Source organism: Tympanuchus pallidicinctus, unplaced genomic scaffold (genome assembly GCF_026119805.1).
Source record: "Tympanuchus pallidicinctus isolate F22 unplaced genomic scaffold, pur_lepc_1.0 scaffold8, whole genome shotgun sequence".
Lineage (NCBI taxonomy): Eukaryota > Metazoa > Chordata > Aves > Galliformes > Phasianidae > Tympanuchus > Tympanuchus pallidicinctus.
The window spans coordinates 45,036-59,040 of record NW_026294802.1 but is presented as its reverse complement, the minus strand read 5'-3'; the positions used below and the strand labels follow the sequence as shown (position 1 = coordinate 59,040).

Here is a 14,005-nt window from a genome sequence, read left to right as displayed (position 1 = left end):
TATAGTCATGATTCCATAATATGCTCTAGGTAACTTGGATTTACATTTCAGGATCTTTTTCTGAAAGATATCCTATCTTCTTTTACAGAACAATGCCCCAGAAGAGGTTGAAGAGGTAAAAACCAAGCGAATGGGGACAGCTGCAGTCTTAGTCACTGACAATGGATTTAGAAATAAAGTTGCACATTAGTCAAATCCCATCTTTTTTTTTTATAAATATTTATGCTTAGTGTAAACATTCTGTGAATGAAGTTGATGCTTCTGTGGAATATATTAATATATTACTGTATATCCACATTTTCATGGAATGGTACAGTGGGAGATTGAGCAAACACTCTTCTGGCAACTTAGTGGAACAACTAAAAGGCTTTGCATGCTTTCTTCTTTAAGCTGCTTTTTTTCTTTAGTGAATACAATAGTTTATATTGATGAAAAGAAAGTAACCGTCGCCATTTACTCACAATTCCCAAGAGAACTGCTAACAAGCTATTAGGCTTCTTATCAGTGTGAACTAAATATAACACATGCCAGACAATAAAACAGCTACCAAGGGGTTATCCTGTCACCCTTTCAATATGGTGGATAGTAATCATTTGTCATTTGTAACTTCGTGTCCTTTTGCAGATCCGTAAAATATATTGAATAATGTTTAAGGAAAACCAAGAAAAAGCAAGAAACGTGTTGATGGAATGCTTGTCTTTTCCATTCAACTCTGAATACATATAGTACGGTTTAAAGATGTTAAGAGTGTTGCAGTATGTCTGATCCCCCTTTTCAGGAGTGGTATAGTATGTTAATGAAATCTTTTTTTTGTGATTCATATCAATGGACGGTTTTTGAAAAACCTTTACTTAAGCAGTTAGTGTTATTTGTGTTTTATTTTTACTTTTTTGAATCTGTAGAATCCCCATTCACTTGTAAAGTATACTTTTTTTATTTGGCCTAATGTTTTCTAGTTGTAAAGAAAATGGTATTTTTAAAAAAAATATCTAGAAATTCAATCCTTTATGCACCAAAGTTGGCTTTGAAAAGGAAAGTAAAATCACTTTCTTGCTTAATAAGCAAGAAGCCGTGGATTTTTTTAACTGACAAATAGAGATGTGTCTAACCTGTTAGTCTTTGTATGGAGACAAAAATGTTGCATATAGATAATAGGACATTGCTTGTAAATATTTCAGCAGATTTGTAATATATTTTTATATTATGAAATGTACTGTAGATGTTTTTCTAGAGGCATGAAAGTTAAAATGTATATATTACGGTAGAAATAATATTGAAGGATATTGTAATTCACTAGTGCTGCCAGAAGAATTGTTTAAAAAAAGCACCTTCCTTAACAATAAAAAACCCTTCTTTTACATACCTAAGGGACTATATACTACTGTTAATATCTGTTGTAAGAACAAAAACACATTGAACATCCTTCCCAGAAGTCTTTGAGGGATGAATAGTACCCATAATTAATTCATGGCGCTCCTTTCTAATAGTGAACACAAAATTAGTTTTTTTCCTTGCTATTGGAAGGAACTAATACGTAAAATTTATATGGATATATGCAGTCAAACTGCAGAGTTAGTCCTCCTTGTTGGGGAGGAGTTTACTACAGTGAAACTAATAACCAGCAGTTTTTACACTAAATCTTTATTAAATAGAATAAAACTTAGAAGTAACCCTTTGGTTGCGGAAGTGAGCGCACCCTAGTACAATACAAATGCTTTCTGCGTTGGTACTGACATGAGAGTCTTGCTTAGCTCCAATGGGTTAAAAATATTACTTATATACATGAAAAAAAAAATCTTATCAAGCAAAATAAAGTGCAGATTAAAAGCACCACTAATATAAGATGTTCTGGAATGGTTGTTTAATAAGGGTATTATTCATAAAATCTGTTGTGATGTGACTTTATTTTTGGAAAAAAAAAATGCAGTGTTTTTTTTTTTTTTGCTTGAGCACTTCACCTACTGCTTTTTCTGTACCTATAAAATAATCCACAATCTTTGTTTCTTTTATGAATTTGTTATAAAATTGCCAAATAGAAGTGTTTCAGATATAGTTTGTATTTGTATTTTTTTAATTTTATTGCTTCATGAGTTTCTTGTAAGTCATTTATAATTGACAGATGATTGTAGACCTTGCCTGAGTATTTTTTCTAATAAAACAAAGCAAACAAACCTCATTAGCTTCACAATTGTAAGATTTCAATGAAGTTTTCAAAGGTAAATATAAGCATGTCACTAATTTTTTTTTTTTTTTTTATCTAGAAAGAGTGAAACACATACATTTAAACAATTGGGAATTTGGGAAGTCAATCATATATTCTTCATGTAAGCTTTGACTTTCTTTTCCTGGGTATAAAAAAAGTATTTTCAGGTTTTCTCATGATCCAACTTGTCTTTTGGAAGGAAAAAAATAAGTGTAAGACCAAAGCATCTGGGAACAAAATAATATATTAATTGTTTCCCGTAGAGTCAAAAGGTAAGTGGATTTGTGGCAATTTTAACACAAAGGTATAGAATTGAAATAATAAAAAACATTTTACATAAGAGTTTTTTTTTACGTACACATTTTTTAGAATGCACTTTGACAATGTTCTGTGTTTTGGATGATACTGACTACTCTAAAGGTGTGCTTCATTGTTTTTTCTGCCCCCTCCTCCCACCTCTTACAAATTCCAGTTGTGACAGAGTAACCAGGCAGGTGGAACTGACATGGCATAGGAGTTCTGAGAAATATTGTTCTATTTTTCATACTGTTTTTCTTGAAATGCATTAATAATTAATTCTTCTCTCAATTCTTGAGCAGTTACAGATATCTTAGTTCTGGGTGTAACATGTAGAGGCTTCCTCCTATTGTTCTAAGCAACATTCCTTTTTCCAGTTACTTAGATTTTCCAGTTAGCAGCAGAATGCATCTCCTCCCACTTGGACTGTTCATTTTCTTTGTAGAAATATACTGTAAAGACACAGTTATTTACTCTTAACTGCAAGCTGTTTCCTGCAAGATCTGGGAAGTGTAAAATTTTAGTAATTTTGCAGTTGAATTTTAATCTGGAGTACGTATTTCATGAGGCTCGAGGGAACTGGGCAAGTTCAGCTAGATAAGAGGAGTCTTTTGGAGGAACCTAATGTCAGTGTTTCAGTAGCTAAGCAGTTACCAAGAAGGTAGAGCTAGGATTACTAGAACTGCATAGCAGGAGAAGGAGTTGTCATCGGTGGTCATGAAATAGAATTTTTTTTTTTCTCTCCATCATGAGGAAGGTTGAACATTGGAACACAGCACTTAGAGATTGTGAAATCCCTGTTCTAGGAAGCTTTCAAGTTCCAGGCAAAGCCCTGAGCAACTTGGTCAGGATTCATTGTTAGTGCTGTGCTGAGCTGAAGATCAGATTAGATCCTTTTCCAAGGAAGCTCTCCACATGAATAATCCTGTGTTCTGATTCAGAAGGAAGTTGGCTTTCTCCTTCAGCCTTGAACTCAGGTGGGCATCAGAACTGTTTGCTAGCATGATCTAAACATAGCTGTGTTCATAGATCAGGGCTAGAATTGGAGTTGTTTGATATGAAAATTAATCGGTTGTGGCAGTGACTTGGATCTGGGGCTTTAGTCTACATTTTTGTTGGCATCCTACGTAGCTGATCTTCAGTGGCACTGTCGTAAGGTAAATGCTGGGGCATGAAGATGTGGGGACAGTGATGTGGGGTGCAGTGTTTGCTCATTTACTGTTGGGTGACAGCAGCAAAGATTTTCGTAAATGTCGTCTTAGATATTATTCAGAAATGATATCTTAGATCATCCTACTTCTGGGACATCTTCAAAGAACATGTGCTGAACTCTGTTCTATAGCAGTTCTGATTTTCAAGAGATACAGTACACCCAAAGACCTGTACCCGAAATTACCAGTCCTTTTGCAGTGTGTTGTCTTGACTTTTACAGTTTTCTAAGCATGACTAACAGGATTTTGAATGAATTTTGGGAATGAAGATCATGTCTGTCTTTTGCTTGAGTGGAAATTCTTGTTTGGGAAAACTTCCTGCTGTTTGAGGATAGCATACAGCTGATGGTTTGATATTAGATCTTATTCTGCCTTTAAAATTACTTCGAAAATAAATGAGGCAGAAACACATCAGTTGCATATAAGTACTTTCTCTTGAGTAACTGTTTTTTCACATTTTGCCCTGATTGCCATATATACAGCACTTAGCATTTTTTTTTTCTTCACTTACGTAAGTCCACTACATAATAACCCTATGCAGTGCTTCAGACTTGGGGATGAGTGACTGAATGACTCTAAAGAGGAAATGGACCTGGGAGCATTGGTTGATGCTCGACTGAGCATCAGCTGACAGTGTGCCCAGGTGGCCGAGAGGGCCAACAGCATCCTGGCCTGCATTAGAAATAGCATGGCCAGCAGGAGCAGGGAGGTGATCATCCCCCTCTACTCAGCACTGGTGAGGCTGCACCTTGAGTACTTCACTACAGGAAAGACATTGAGACCCTGGAGCATGTCCAGAGAAGGGCAGTGAAACTGGTGAGGGGTCTGGAGCACAAGTCTTACTTGTGTGGCTGATGCAGGTGGGATTGTTTAGTCTGGAGAAGAGGAGGCTCAGAGGAGACCTCATTGCACTCTACAACTTCCTGAAGGGAGGTTGTGATGAGGAGGGGTTTGCTCTCTTCTCCCAAGCAACAAACAGGACCCGAGGAAATGGCTGCAAGTTGTACCAGAGGAGTTTAGGTTAGACGTGAAGAAGAACTTTTTCTCTCAGAGAGTGGTCAGGCACTGGAATGGCTGCCCAGGGAGGTGGTGGAGTCGCCGTCCCTGGCAGTGTTCAAGAGGCGTCTGGGTGAGGAGCTGCGAGATATGGGTTAGTGCTTGTGGTAGCAGTGGTAATGAGAAGATGATTGGACTAGATGATCTCATAGGTTGCTTCCAACCTTGTGGCTCTATGATTCTAAGTCATGGTAAGTAATGGTAACAGTTTCCAAGTTATGTTAGAACTTACATCTGGACTAACTTGTGAACAAATGAGTTAATTATGTTTAAATCTACATTAATTTTAGGAAGAATCACTGTTTGATTTCTGTTTCTTACAGCTTTTTTTTTTTTTTTTTTTTTTTTTGGTGCAGCATGTAAATTGGTTACTATAGGAAAATTTGTCTTACTTAGTATATCAGTCTGAAATTGATGATTTATCCTCACTTTTATCTCCCTGATGTTTTACACTGTTTTATGAAACAAATCATAAGCATTTATTTTTTCCACATAAAGGTATCAAAGTATTAAAAAAAAAAAAAAAAAGTTGTCTAATCAGGAACATTGGTTTTTCTTAAAAAAGCAGTGAGCTGACTCTATGGCTTCTTTGATTCATGTTCTATCAGCTGTTAAATAGATGTTCTGTGAATAGATCCTATATACACATGGCTTTGAAAATAAAATAAACAGCTTGATCTGTAAAACAATCAGGTCTAAACAAAACATTCCAACAGCTGACGATAGTCGTAACATCACATGGATCTTCTTAATCCAGTAAAGATGCCCTTAGGCCTGTTAGTTATCCTTGTATTTGCTTACATCAAGCTAATACCCTGCTAAATTATGTTGCTTCAACTTTTAATAATTTTCTGAATTATGTGATTTGAGAAACAAAAAAAAACACACCAATCCTTTTCTGTTTTGTTTGAGCAGTACTATGGAAAAATATTTTAAAAACAAGAATACCTTCATGTATTTTCAGTGGGGCCCCCCTTTTTTTTTTTCTTTTCTAAGAACTGTGTGTTTGCAAATACAAAAGCTGAGTTAGGACTAACAGAATAAAGTCACATTAATACAGCTGTAGTCTTCTAATGCTTATAATGGGAGCTTGCAGGTATAAATACAAGTGTGTAATCTCCTGGAGTGTATTTATGAGAATAATTAATACAATGCCAGAGGGTTCCACTGCTGTAGTCTCTAATTACAGTGTTTTTCTAATATATTATAAACTAAAATTTGACGAACAATAAAATCTCATACTCTGGAAAATTATTTTTCATCCATTTGTTCTGTTAATTTCCCTGATAGCTGACAAAATGTCTACAGCAGACCCAGACACTCTGTGAAGATTCAGGACATCTCCTGGGTTGGGGTTGCACAAAGAGCATTCATTTGGTTTCTGTTAAAAGCAGAGCACTGGATTGAAGAAATGGGAGCTGAGAATTTGCTCTTCCCAGGTGATAACGAGCATAGACCATTTCTGCAACCTCTGTTTTTTGGCTTTTTGACTGCAAGTGGCAACATTGAGAGCTTGCTTTCCTTTTTGTACCTGTCCTTATAGTGAAAAAATCTCCCTGGAATGTTTGTCTGGGTGTCTTAGCTTTTATACTGCCACATCTATGAAGTACATATGTTTGCAGTTTGACTTAATTTTATCAAAATTCTGGGTAATTATTGCTGGTTTGTTTTATTTATTTATTTATTTATTTATTTATTTTTTTAATGAGTAGTGTTGGGATAGTGTTATCTGCACCTTCATGCTTTATAATTCTTCAGGTTTTTTTTTTTTTTTTTTTTTTTTTTTACAATCATTTTCAGGGGTAACAGCACAGCTGGAAGGTATCCATTGATATCCACAATATCTGTTCATGTGTTGAACTGTCCCTACTGTAGCTAACAGAGTAACTCGTACCAGTAATGGGTGACATCTTTCATGCAGACTTGGAACAAGAGGGAAGGAGAAACGACTTGAGGATTAAGTATGTAAAGATTGAGTGTTGGGAATACTAGGTTCAGTTCTAGTCAAGAAAGAAATGCTAATTATGTTTCTCTTCTAAGCCTCTATATTAAAACCTTTATTTATTTGCTTATTTATGTAGTGATGACAAAAGCACCAAGGAATGACTAGTTGTCTTGGCCTTAAGTGACTTGAATTTGGCATTATTGGATGAGAGACTGAACATGAGCCAGCAGTGCGCTCTGGCAGCTCGAAAGGCAAATGGGATCCTGGGCTCCATCAGGAGAGGGGTGGTCAGCAGGGAGAGGGAGGTGATTGTCCCTCTCTACTCGGCTCTTGTGAGGCCCCTTCTGGAGTACTGTGTCCAGGTGTGGAGCCCTCAGTACAAGAAAGACAGAGAGATTTTGGAAAGGGTCCAGAGGAGGGCGACTAAGATGATCAGGGGGCTGGAGCACCTCCCCTATGAGGACAGGCTGAGGGAGTTGGGCTTGTTCAGCCTGGAGAAGAGAAGGCTGCGGGGCGACCTCATTGCAGCCTATCAATACCTGAAGGGAACCTACACCCAGGAGGGGAGTAAACTCTTCAAAAGGGCTGACAACAGCAGGACTAGGGGAAATGGATCCAAGTTGAAGGAGGGAAGATTTAGGTTGGATGTTAGGGGGAAGTTCTTCACAAGGAGAGTGGTTAGGCCCTGGAACGGGCTGCCCAGGGAGGTTGTGGATGCCCCGTCCTTGGACGTGTTCAAGGCCAGGTTGGACGGGGTCCTGGGCAACCTGATCTAAATGTGTACGTTTGGTGGCCCTGCTAGGCAGGGGGGTTGGAACTACATGATCCTTGAGGTCCCTTCCAACCCGGGTGATTCTGTGATTCTGTGATTATTGGTGATAGCCCATAGGAAAAGGGCTGAATTTTACAGGGTGAGCCTCCCAGATGCCAAGCAGTTTGTACAAGACTTGTTCCTTCTGTCGTGTACATGCATCTGTTACATTTCAGTGTATATTCAGGTAAGTTCACTAAGAAGAATGCTGCAAAGTACCAACCAGCTTCATCTATGATGATTTCAAAAAAATGCTTCAGACAGACTGTAGTCTTTCTGACTAACAAACAGAAACTAGAAAGCGTGCACTCATTTCTTACCTTTTCACATGAACATGTATAGTTCCGTTGTTTTTGGAAGAGAAAATGTACTGCATTGAGGAGATCTGAGAGTTTGAAAATGTCACTCGTTGTGTGCCTGCTTTTTGGAATGCTTGCTTTCAAAAACGTCCAGCAAAAAGCATAAAATATATTAAACCCTTAAACCCAATATATAAAAATATATTTAACCCTTATTAAACCCAATAGCTGTTGTCTCCAATGATCGCCAATTCAGATTGGTCAACTTGCAGATCATGGAGATGCTTAGGGTGTGATGTTATTTGATGACACCATGCTGGTTTTCATTGCTACAGCACGTTTTGGTGAGTGAGTTGCTTCAGTTTTAGTGAGCTAATGAAAATGATGCCAAAACCTGTACCAGTCTAACCAGGGCCTATGTAAACTTAAGAATTTTGTGATAACTTAGAACAAAGTCCAAAATGAACTTAGAAAATACTTGAATGCTGGTAATACATGCCTATAAAGTTAAGTTTAAAAGTGAATTTTGGAATAGTCATAGAATATTTTATGTTGGAAGGGACTTAAAGATTATCTGTTTCAACTCCTTACCACAGCTGCCACAGGTAGGGACATCTTTCACTAGATCATAGAATGTCTTGGGTTGGAAGGGACCTGGATCTTGGCACTCTCTAGGTTGCTTTCCTAGGGCCCCATCTGACCTGGCTTTGAATGATCGCCGAGGATTGCTGCTTCAGAACTGCTCCAGCCTGAAGCGCAGCCACTGACCGCGAGGTACGGGGGGCTTTGGTCGGTTCTCTCGCTCAGGGATCCCCGAGAGAGAACAGAGCAGCCAGGCAGCTCTCGGCCGGGCAGCTCTCGCGAGAGCGGCCCACGCGGCGGGAGCGTTGCTAGGTCAACGGCTCTGCACCCACCCCCTCTTGCCTAGAAATCGCCTCAGGGAGGGCAGCAACCGGTCGCTGCCCAGTGAAGAAGGCGGGAGAAACACTGGGGCTGATTTATCGAGGAGAAACAGTAAGCCACTCCTACCCGGGACTCCCCTTCAAGGACGGCTGTTGTCGCCCTCGGGTAAGTGATAAGTGCGGGGGCTCCCGTTAAGGACCCGGCAAATGGACCTGGGCAAAGCCAGCACTGCCGGCAGCAGGGTGGGGCTGATAAGGCGCACCTCATTCAGTATTTAGTAGTGTTTATACCTGCTGGTCTGCGATGGCTGCACCGTGGAGGAAGGCTAATGCCGCAAAAATTATGGAGACCCAGACGGCAATCCCATGCTCACGCAGAAAAAAGACTGCAGCCAAGAAGAACGTGGAGACCCAGACAGGTCTTGTGCCTGCTTGAAAGGATAACCGGTGCAAAGACGAGTGTGGAGACTCAGACTGAGGCCCCAACACGAGATATTAGTACACTGGTCACTGGCTGTCACAAGTGCCAGAGCCTGGCCTTTGAAGTACCAGACAATGGTGGTGGTAGTTGTATAAGATGTGACCAGTTACAGGACTTACTCAGCCTGGTGGTCGACCTGAAGGAGGAGGTAGAGAGGCTGAGGACCATAAAGGAGTGTCAGAAGGAGATTGACTGGTGGTGCCAGTCCCTATCGGCTCCAAGATCTGGGAGCGTAGCTGAGGCACCACATGGAGCATCTCACTCCCCGCAGCCTCATAAACAGGTGAGAGAAGGGAAACGGCAGGCCGACAGTGTTGCAGGGAGCCTCCTGTCCTCTCCTCTACCTTTGAGCAATTTGAGAAAGGGGGAGGAGTGGAAACAGGTACCGGTTCGACGAAGCAGGTGTCCCCCATCCCGACGGTCCTTGGCCCTGCCTCTGTGTAATAGGTTTGATGCCCTGGAATCTGAGGGAGAGGAGTGTGGGGATGTGGAGGGAAGTCAGCCTGTGAGGTTGCCTCAGGTACAGCGGTCGACTCCGTGCCTCAAGATTGCTTCCACCCGGAAGGACAGAAAGGTGGTGGTTGTGGGAGACTCCCTACTGAGAGGAACCGAAGGCCCTATATGTCGCCCTGACGCTGCCCGTAGGGAAGTGTGCTGCCTTCCTGGGGCACGGCTCAGGGACATTTCTAGGAGACTTCCTGGTCTGATTCGCCCTTCTGATTATTACTCGCTATTGATAGTCCAGGCTGGCAGTGATGAAGATGCTGGGAAAAGTCTCAGGGCTATCAAGAAAGACTTCAGGGGACTGGGGCGGGTAGTTGAGGGAGCAGGCGTGCAGGTGGTGTTTTCTTCCATACCTTCAGTTGCAGGGCAGGATGCTGAGTGGTACCAAAAAACCCACCTCATAAATAAATGGCTTAAAAGCTGGTGCAAATGCAGGAGTTTTGGTTTTTTTGACCATGGTGCAACTTGCTTGGCGCCTGGTATGATGGCAGCAGATGATGGATATAGCCTGTCTCTGAGAGGGAGGAGGATCTTAGCTGAGGAACTAGCAGGACTCATTGACAGGTCTTTAAACTAGGTATGAAGGGGAAAGGGGACAAAACCAGAGCTGCTGGGGTTCAGTGGGTCGTTCGAGGGCTCGTACCGAACTTGATAGGCAATGACGGTGAGGTACAAAGTGATGGACTGGGGCAGGGGGGAGTTGGGGATGCTGCTGTTTTAGGGAAGCCTAGATCCTCTACAAAGGAGGTAAGACGGAAAACTCAGCTGAAGTGCCTTTATACCAATGCACGCAGCCTGGGAAACAAGCAGGATGAGTTGGAAACTGTGATGCACTTGGGAAGGTATGACCTTGTTGCCATCACAGAAACGTGGTGGGATGAATCTCATAACTGGAACACCACCGTTGAGGGTTATTGGCTCTTTAGAAAAGATAGGCTAGGTAGAAAGGGTGGGGGAGTTGTCCTCTGTGTCAAAGAGTGGATAGACTGTGAGGAGCTCCCTCAGAGAAACGGTCAATAACAGGTGGAGAGCCTGTGGGTTAGAGTTAGGGATGGGTCTAACAAAGGTCAACTGGTGATAGGAGTATACTACAGGCCGCCTGATCAAGGGGAGACTGCTGACAAGGCTTTCTTGCTTCAGATGTGGGAGGCTTCGTGCTCGCGGGCTCTTGTGCTGATGGGGGACTTCAACCATCCAGATATCTCTTGGAAAGACCACACGGCAAGTTGCAAAAGGTCTAAGAGGCTTCGGGAATGTGTTGATGATAACTTTCTGGTCCAGCTGTTCACTAATGCGGAGGAAATCATTACTGGTGTTAAGGTTGGAGGCAGCCTGGGTTGTAGTGAGCACGCCCTGGTCGAGTTCGTGGTCTCGAGGGAAGTGGGCCTTGCAAAAAGTGGTGTCAGGACCCTGAACTTTGCAAGAGCAAACTTTAAGCTGTTCAACGGACTGCTGGCTGAGATCCCCTGGGATGCTGTCTTAAAAAACAAAGACGTTGAGGAGAGCTGGCTATTCTTCAAGGATGCCTTCCTGAGAGCACAAGAACTCTCCATCCCTCTGATGGCTGAGCGGTGTGGTCGACACGGTTGAAGGAAGGGATCCCATTCAGAGGGACCTCGAGAGGCTAGAAAGGTGGGCCCGGGTGAACCTGATGAGGTTCAACACGGCAAAGTGCAAAGTTTTGCACTTGGGCCGGAGGAATCCCAGGCATCCATACAGGCTGGATGGAGTGGTCCTTGAAAGCAGCCCTGTGGAGAAGGACCTGGGGGTCCTGATAGATGAAAAACTTAATATGAGCCGACAGTGTGCTCTTGCGGCTCGGAGGGCAAATGATATCCTGGGGCCCATCAAAAGAGGGGTGGCTAGCAGGGACAGGGAGGTGATTCTCCCCCTCTACTCTGCTCTTGTGAGGCCCCATCTGGAATACTGTGTCCAAGTGTGGAGCCCGCAGTACAGAAAAAACAGGGAGCTGTTTGAGAGGGTCCAGAGGAGGGCCACGAGGATGATCAGGGGACTGGAGCACCTCCCCTATGAGGACAGGCTGAGGGAGGTGGGCTTGTTCAGCCTGGAGAAAAGAAGGCTGCGGGGTGACCTCGTTACAGCCTTTCAATACCTAAAGGGAGCCTACAGAGGGGAGGGGAATCAACTCTTTGAAAGGGTTGATACGTGTAGAACTAGAGGAAATGGTATTAAGTTGAGGGAAGGGAGATTTAGGTTGGACATCAGGGGGAAGTTCTTTACCGAGAGAGTGGTGAGGTGCTGGAACAGGCTGCCCAGAGAGGTTGTGGATGCCCTGTCCCTGGAGGTGTTCAAGGCCAGGTTGGATGGGGCCCTGGGCAGCCAGGTTTAGCATTAAATGTGGAGGTTGGTGGCCCTGCATGTGTCAGGGGGGTTGGAGATTCATGATCCTTGAGGTCCCTTCCAACCCTGGCCATTCTGTGATTCTATGACTTGAGGGATGTGGCATGCACAACTTCTCTGGGCAGCCTATTCCAATGCTTTGCTGCCCTCTGAATGAATATTTTCCACCTGACGTCTAATCTAAATTTCATCTTGTTACTTAAAGCCATGCTCCCTTGCCCCATAACTATCAGACAATGGAAAAAGTCTGTTCCACTTCTGTTTATAAGCTCCTTTTAAGTACTGGAAAGCCACAATGAAGTCTCTCCAGAGCCTTCTCCAGACTGAACAAGCTGAACTCCCTCAGTCTCTTCATAGAAGTGCTCCAGCCCTCTGATCACTCCTGTGGCCTTCCTCTAGATCTGCTTCAGCAGATCCACATCTTTTTTGTGCTGGGGGCTCCAGGCCTAGATGAAGGGCATGGTAAAGGGGAGTGGTCACCTCCCTTGCCAGCAGAGCTGGCTGCTGCTCTTTTGATGGAGTTTGGGACAGAGTTGGACTTAGGGCTGCAAGCACACACTGTTGGGGTTCCTGGTGGAGGAAAAGCTTGACATGAGCCCGAGTCTTTCTCTGCAGAACTGCTCTCAATGAGTTCTCCCAGTTTGTAGGCATGTGTAGGGCTGCCCTGATCCTGCTTGGCTCTTGTTGAATCTTGTTGGGTTCTTGGCCCACTTTTCAAGCTTGTCCATGTCCCTTTGGATGGCATCCCCTCCTATTGTATCAGCTGCACCACTCAGCTTGGTGTCATTAACAAATTTGCTAAGGGTGCTCACATCCTCTGTCTGTGTCATATATAAAGATGATGAAGAGCAATGGTCCAAAGATGATGGGCCTGTGAGGGACACCACTCATGACCAGCCTCCACCTTTACATGGAGCCATTGACCACAACAACCCTCTATGACCATCCAACCAATTCTTTACCCACTGAATAGTCAGCTCTATAAATCCATCTGTCTCCAAACTAAGGATGTGGTATGGGACCATGTCAAAAGTCTTGGATCAGATTGCCTAAAACTCCATCCAACCTAATTCCATTGACCACACCAGGAGACTTTGAATGTCGCTGCTTTTTTTAACTCGTTCCATCTAAGTTTACGTAGTTCAGTGATATTTGTACATGCACTCTGTGTCTGCTTGGAATCTCATTGACTTCAGAAGGACTTTGTTGTGGATACTTGCCTTGCCTACCTCAATTCACACCCATTGTGTGAAACCCAGATTGTTCAATCAGAAGCACAGGGACAGGATGTTTCTTAGGTTTCATTTAAGCAGGCGGTTCAACATAAGCCATTTAAATGTGTCTAGGCAGTAAAATATATGCTTGAATTTACATAATTCCAAAGCCAAAAAGTTAGTAAATATATTGTGGAGCAAAGCATTGGAATGTGGAATTAAAGACTGACTTTCAGCAATAAAGGCATTTTAAATGGTTTTCATTTTAAACGCTTTGCAGCTTTTACTTTCTAATGAGTAAGAGGCAGGGGCTTGGACCTGGCTTGCCTTTTCTTTCTTCATGTCATAAATATTCTCTTACAGCACGGAAAATACATCAATTATCCTTAAAGCAGTGTTTATTGCACAGCAGATGTGTGCATACAGCAACTGTAGTTGAAAACCAGAGTATTTAATTAGCAGTTGCCTGCAGCTGGATTTTTTTAAACAAATGGGGAGGTGGGGAAACATAAAAGGATGTCAAGAAACTATCTGCTGACAGTGAGCAAGTTCATGTGTAATTACTTATTGAAAATATTACTCTGAACTCATAGCTATCATGTGATATTGCCTTCTATTCATTGTGTCGTGGAGTCATCTGTGATATTCATATCCTCACTGATCAGATAGATGTGTTGTCTGATACAAATGAGGCAGTTTTTTGTTTCTTCTTTTCAAAGCA

The 14,005-nt window shown here is 42.5% G+C and overlaps 1 protein-coding gene across 2 annotated transcripts in view; it reads left to right on the top strand.

Moving 5' to 3' along the window:
* AEBP2 (AE binding protein 2) overlaps positions 1-6,021 on the top strand; it is a 55,342-nt gene extending 49,321 nt beyond the window's left edge. For both annotated transcript variants that reach the window (XM_052667920.1, XM_052667919.1), the window contains one exon: positions 89-6,021. In XM_052667920.1, the coding sequence (XP_052523880.1) occupies positions 89-119 (31 nt within the window). In that variant the 3' untranslated portion in view covers positions 120-6,021. The remainder of the gene's footprint in view (positions 1-88) is intronic.
* Positions 6,022-14,005: the final 7,984 nt, after the last annotated feature.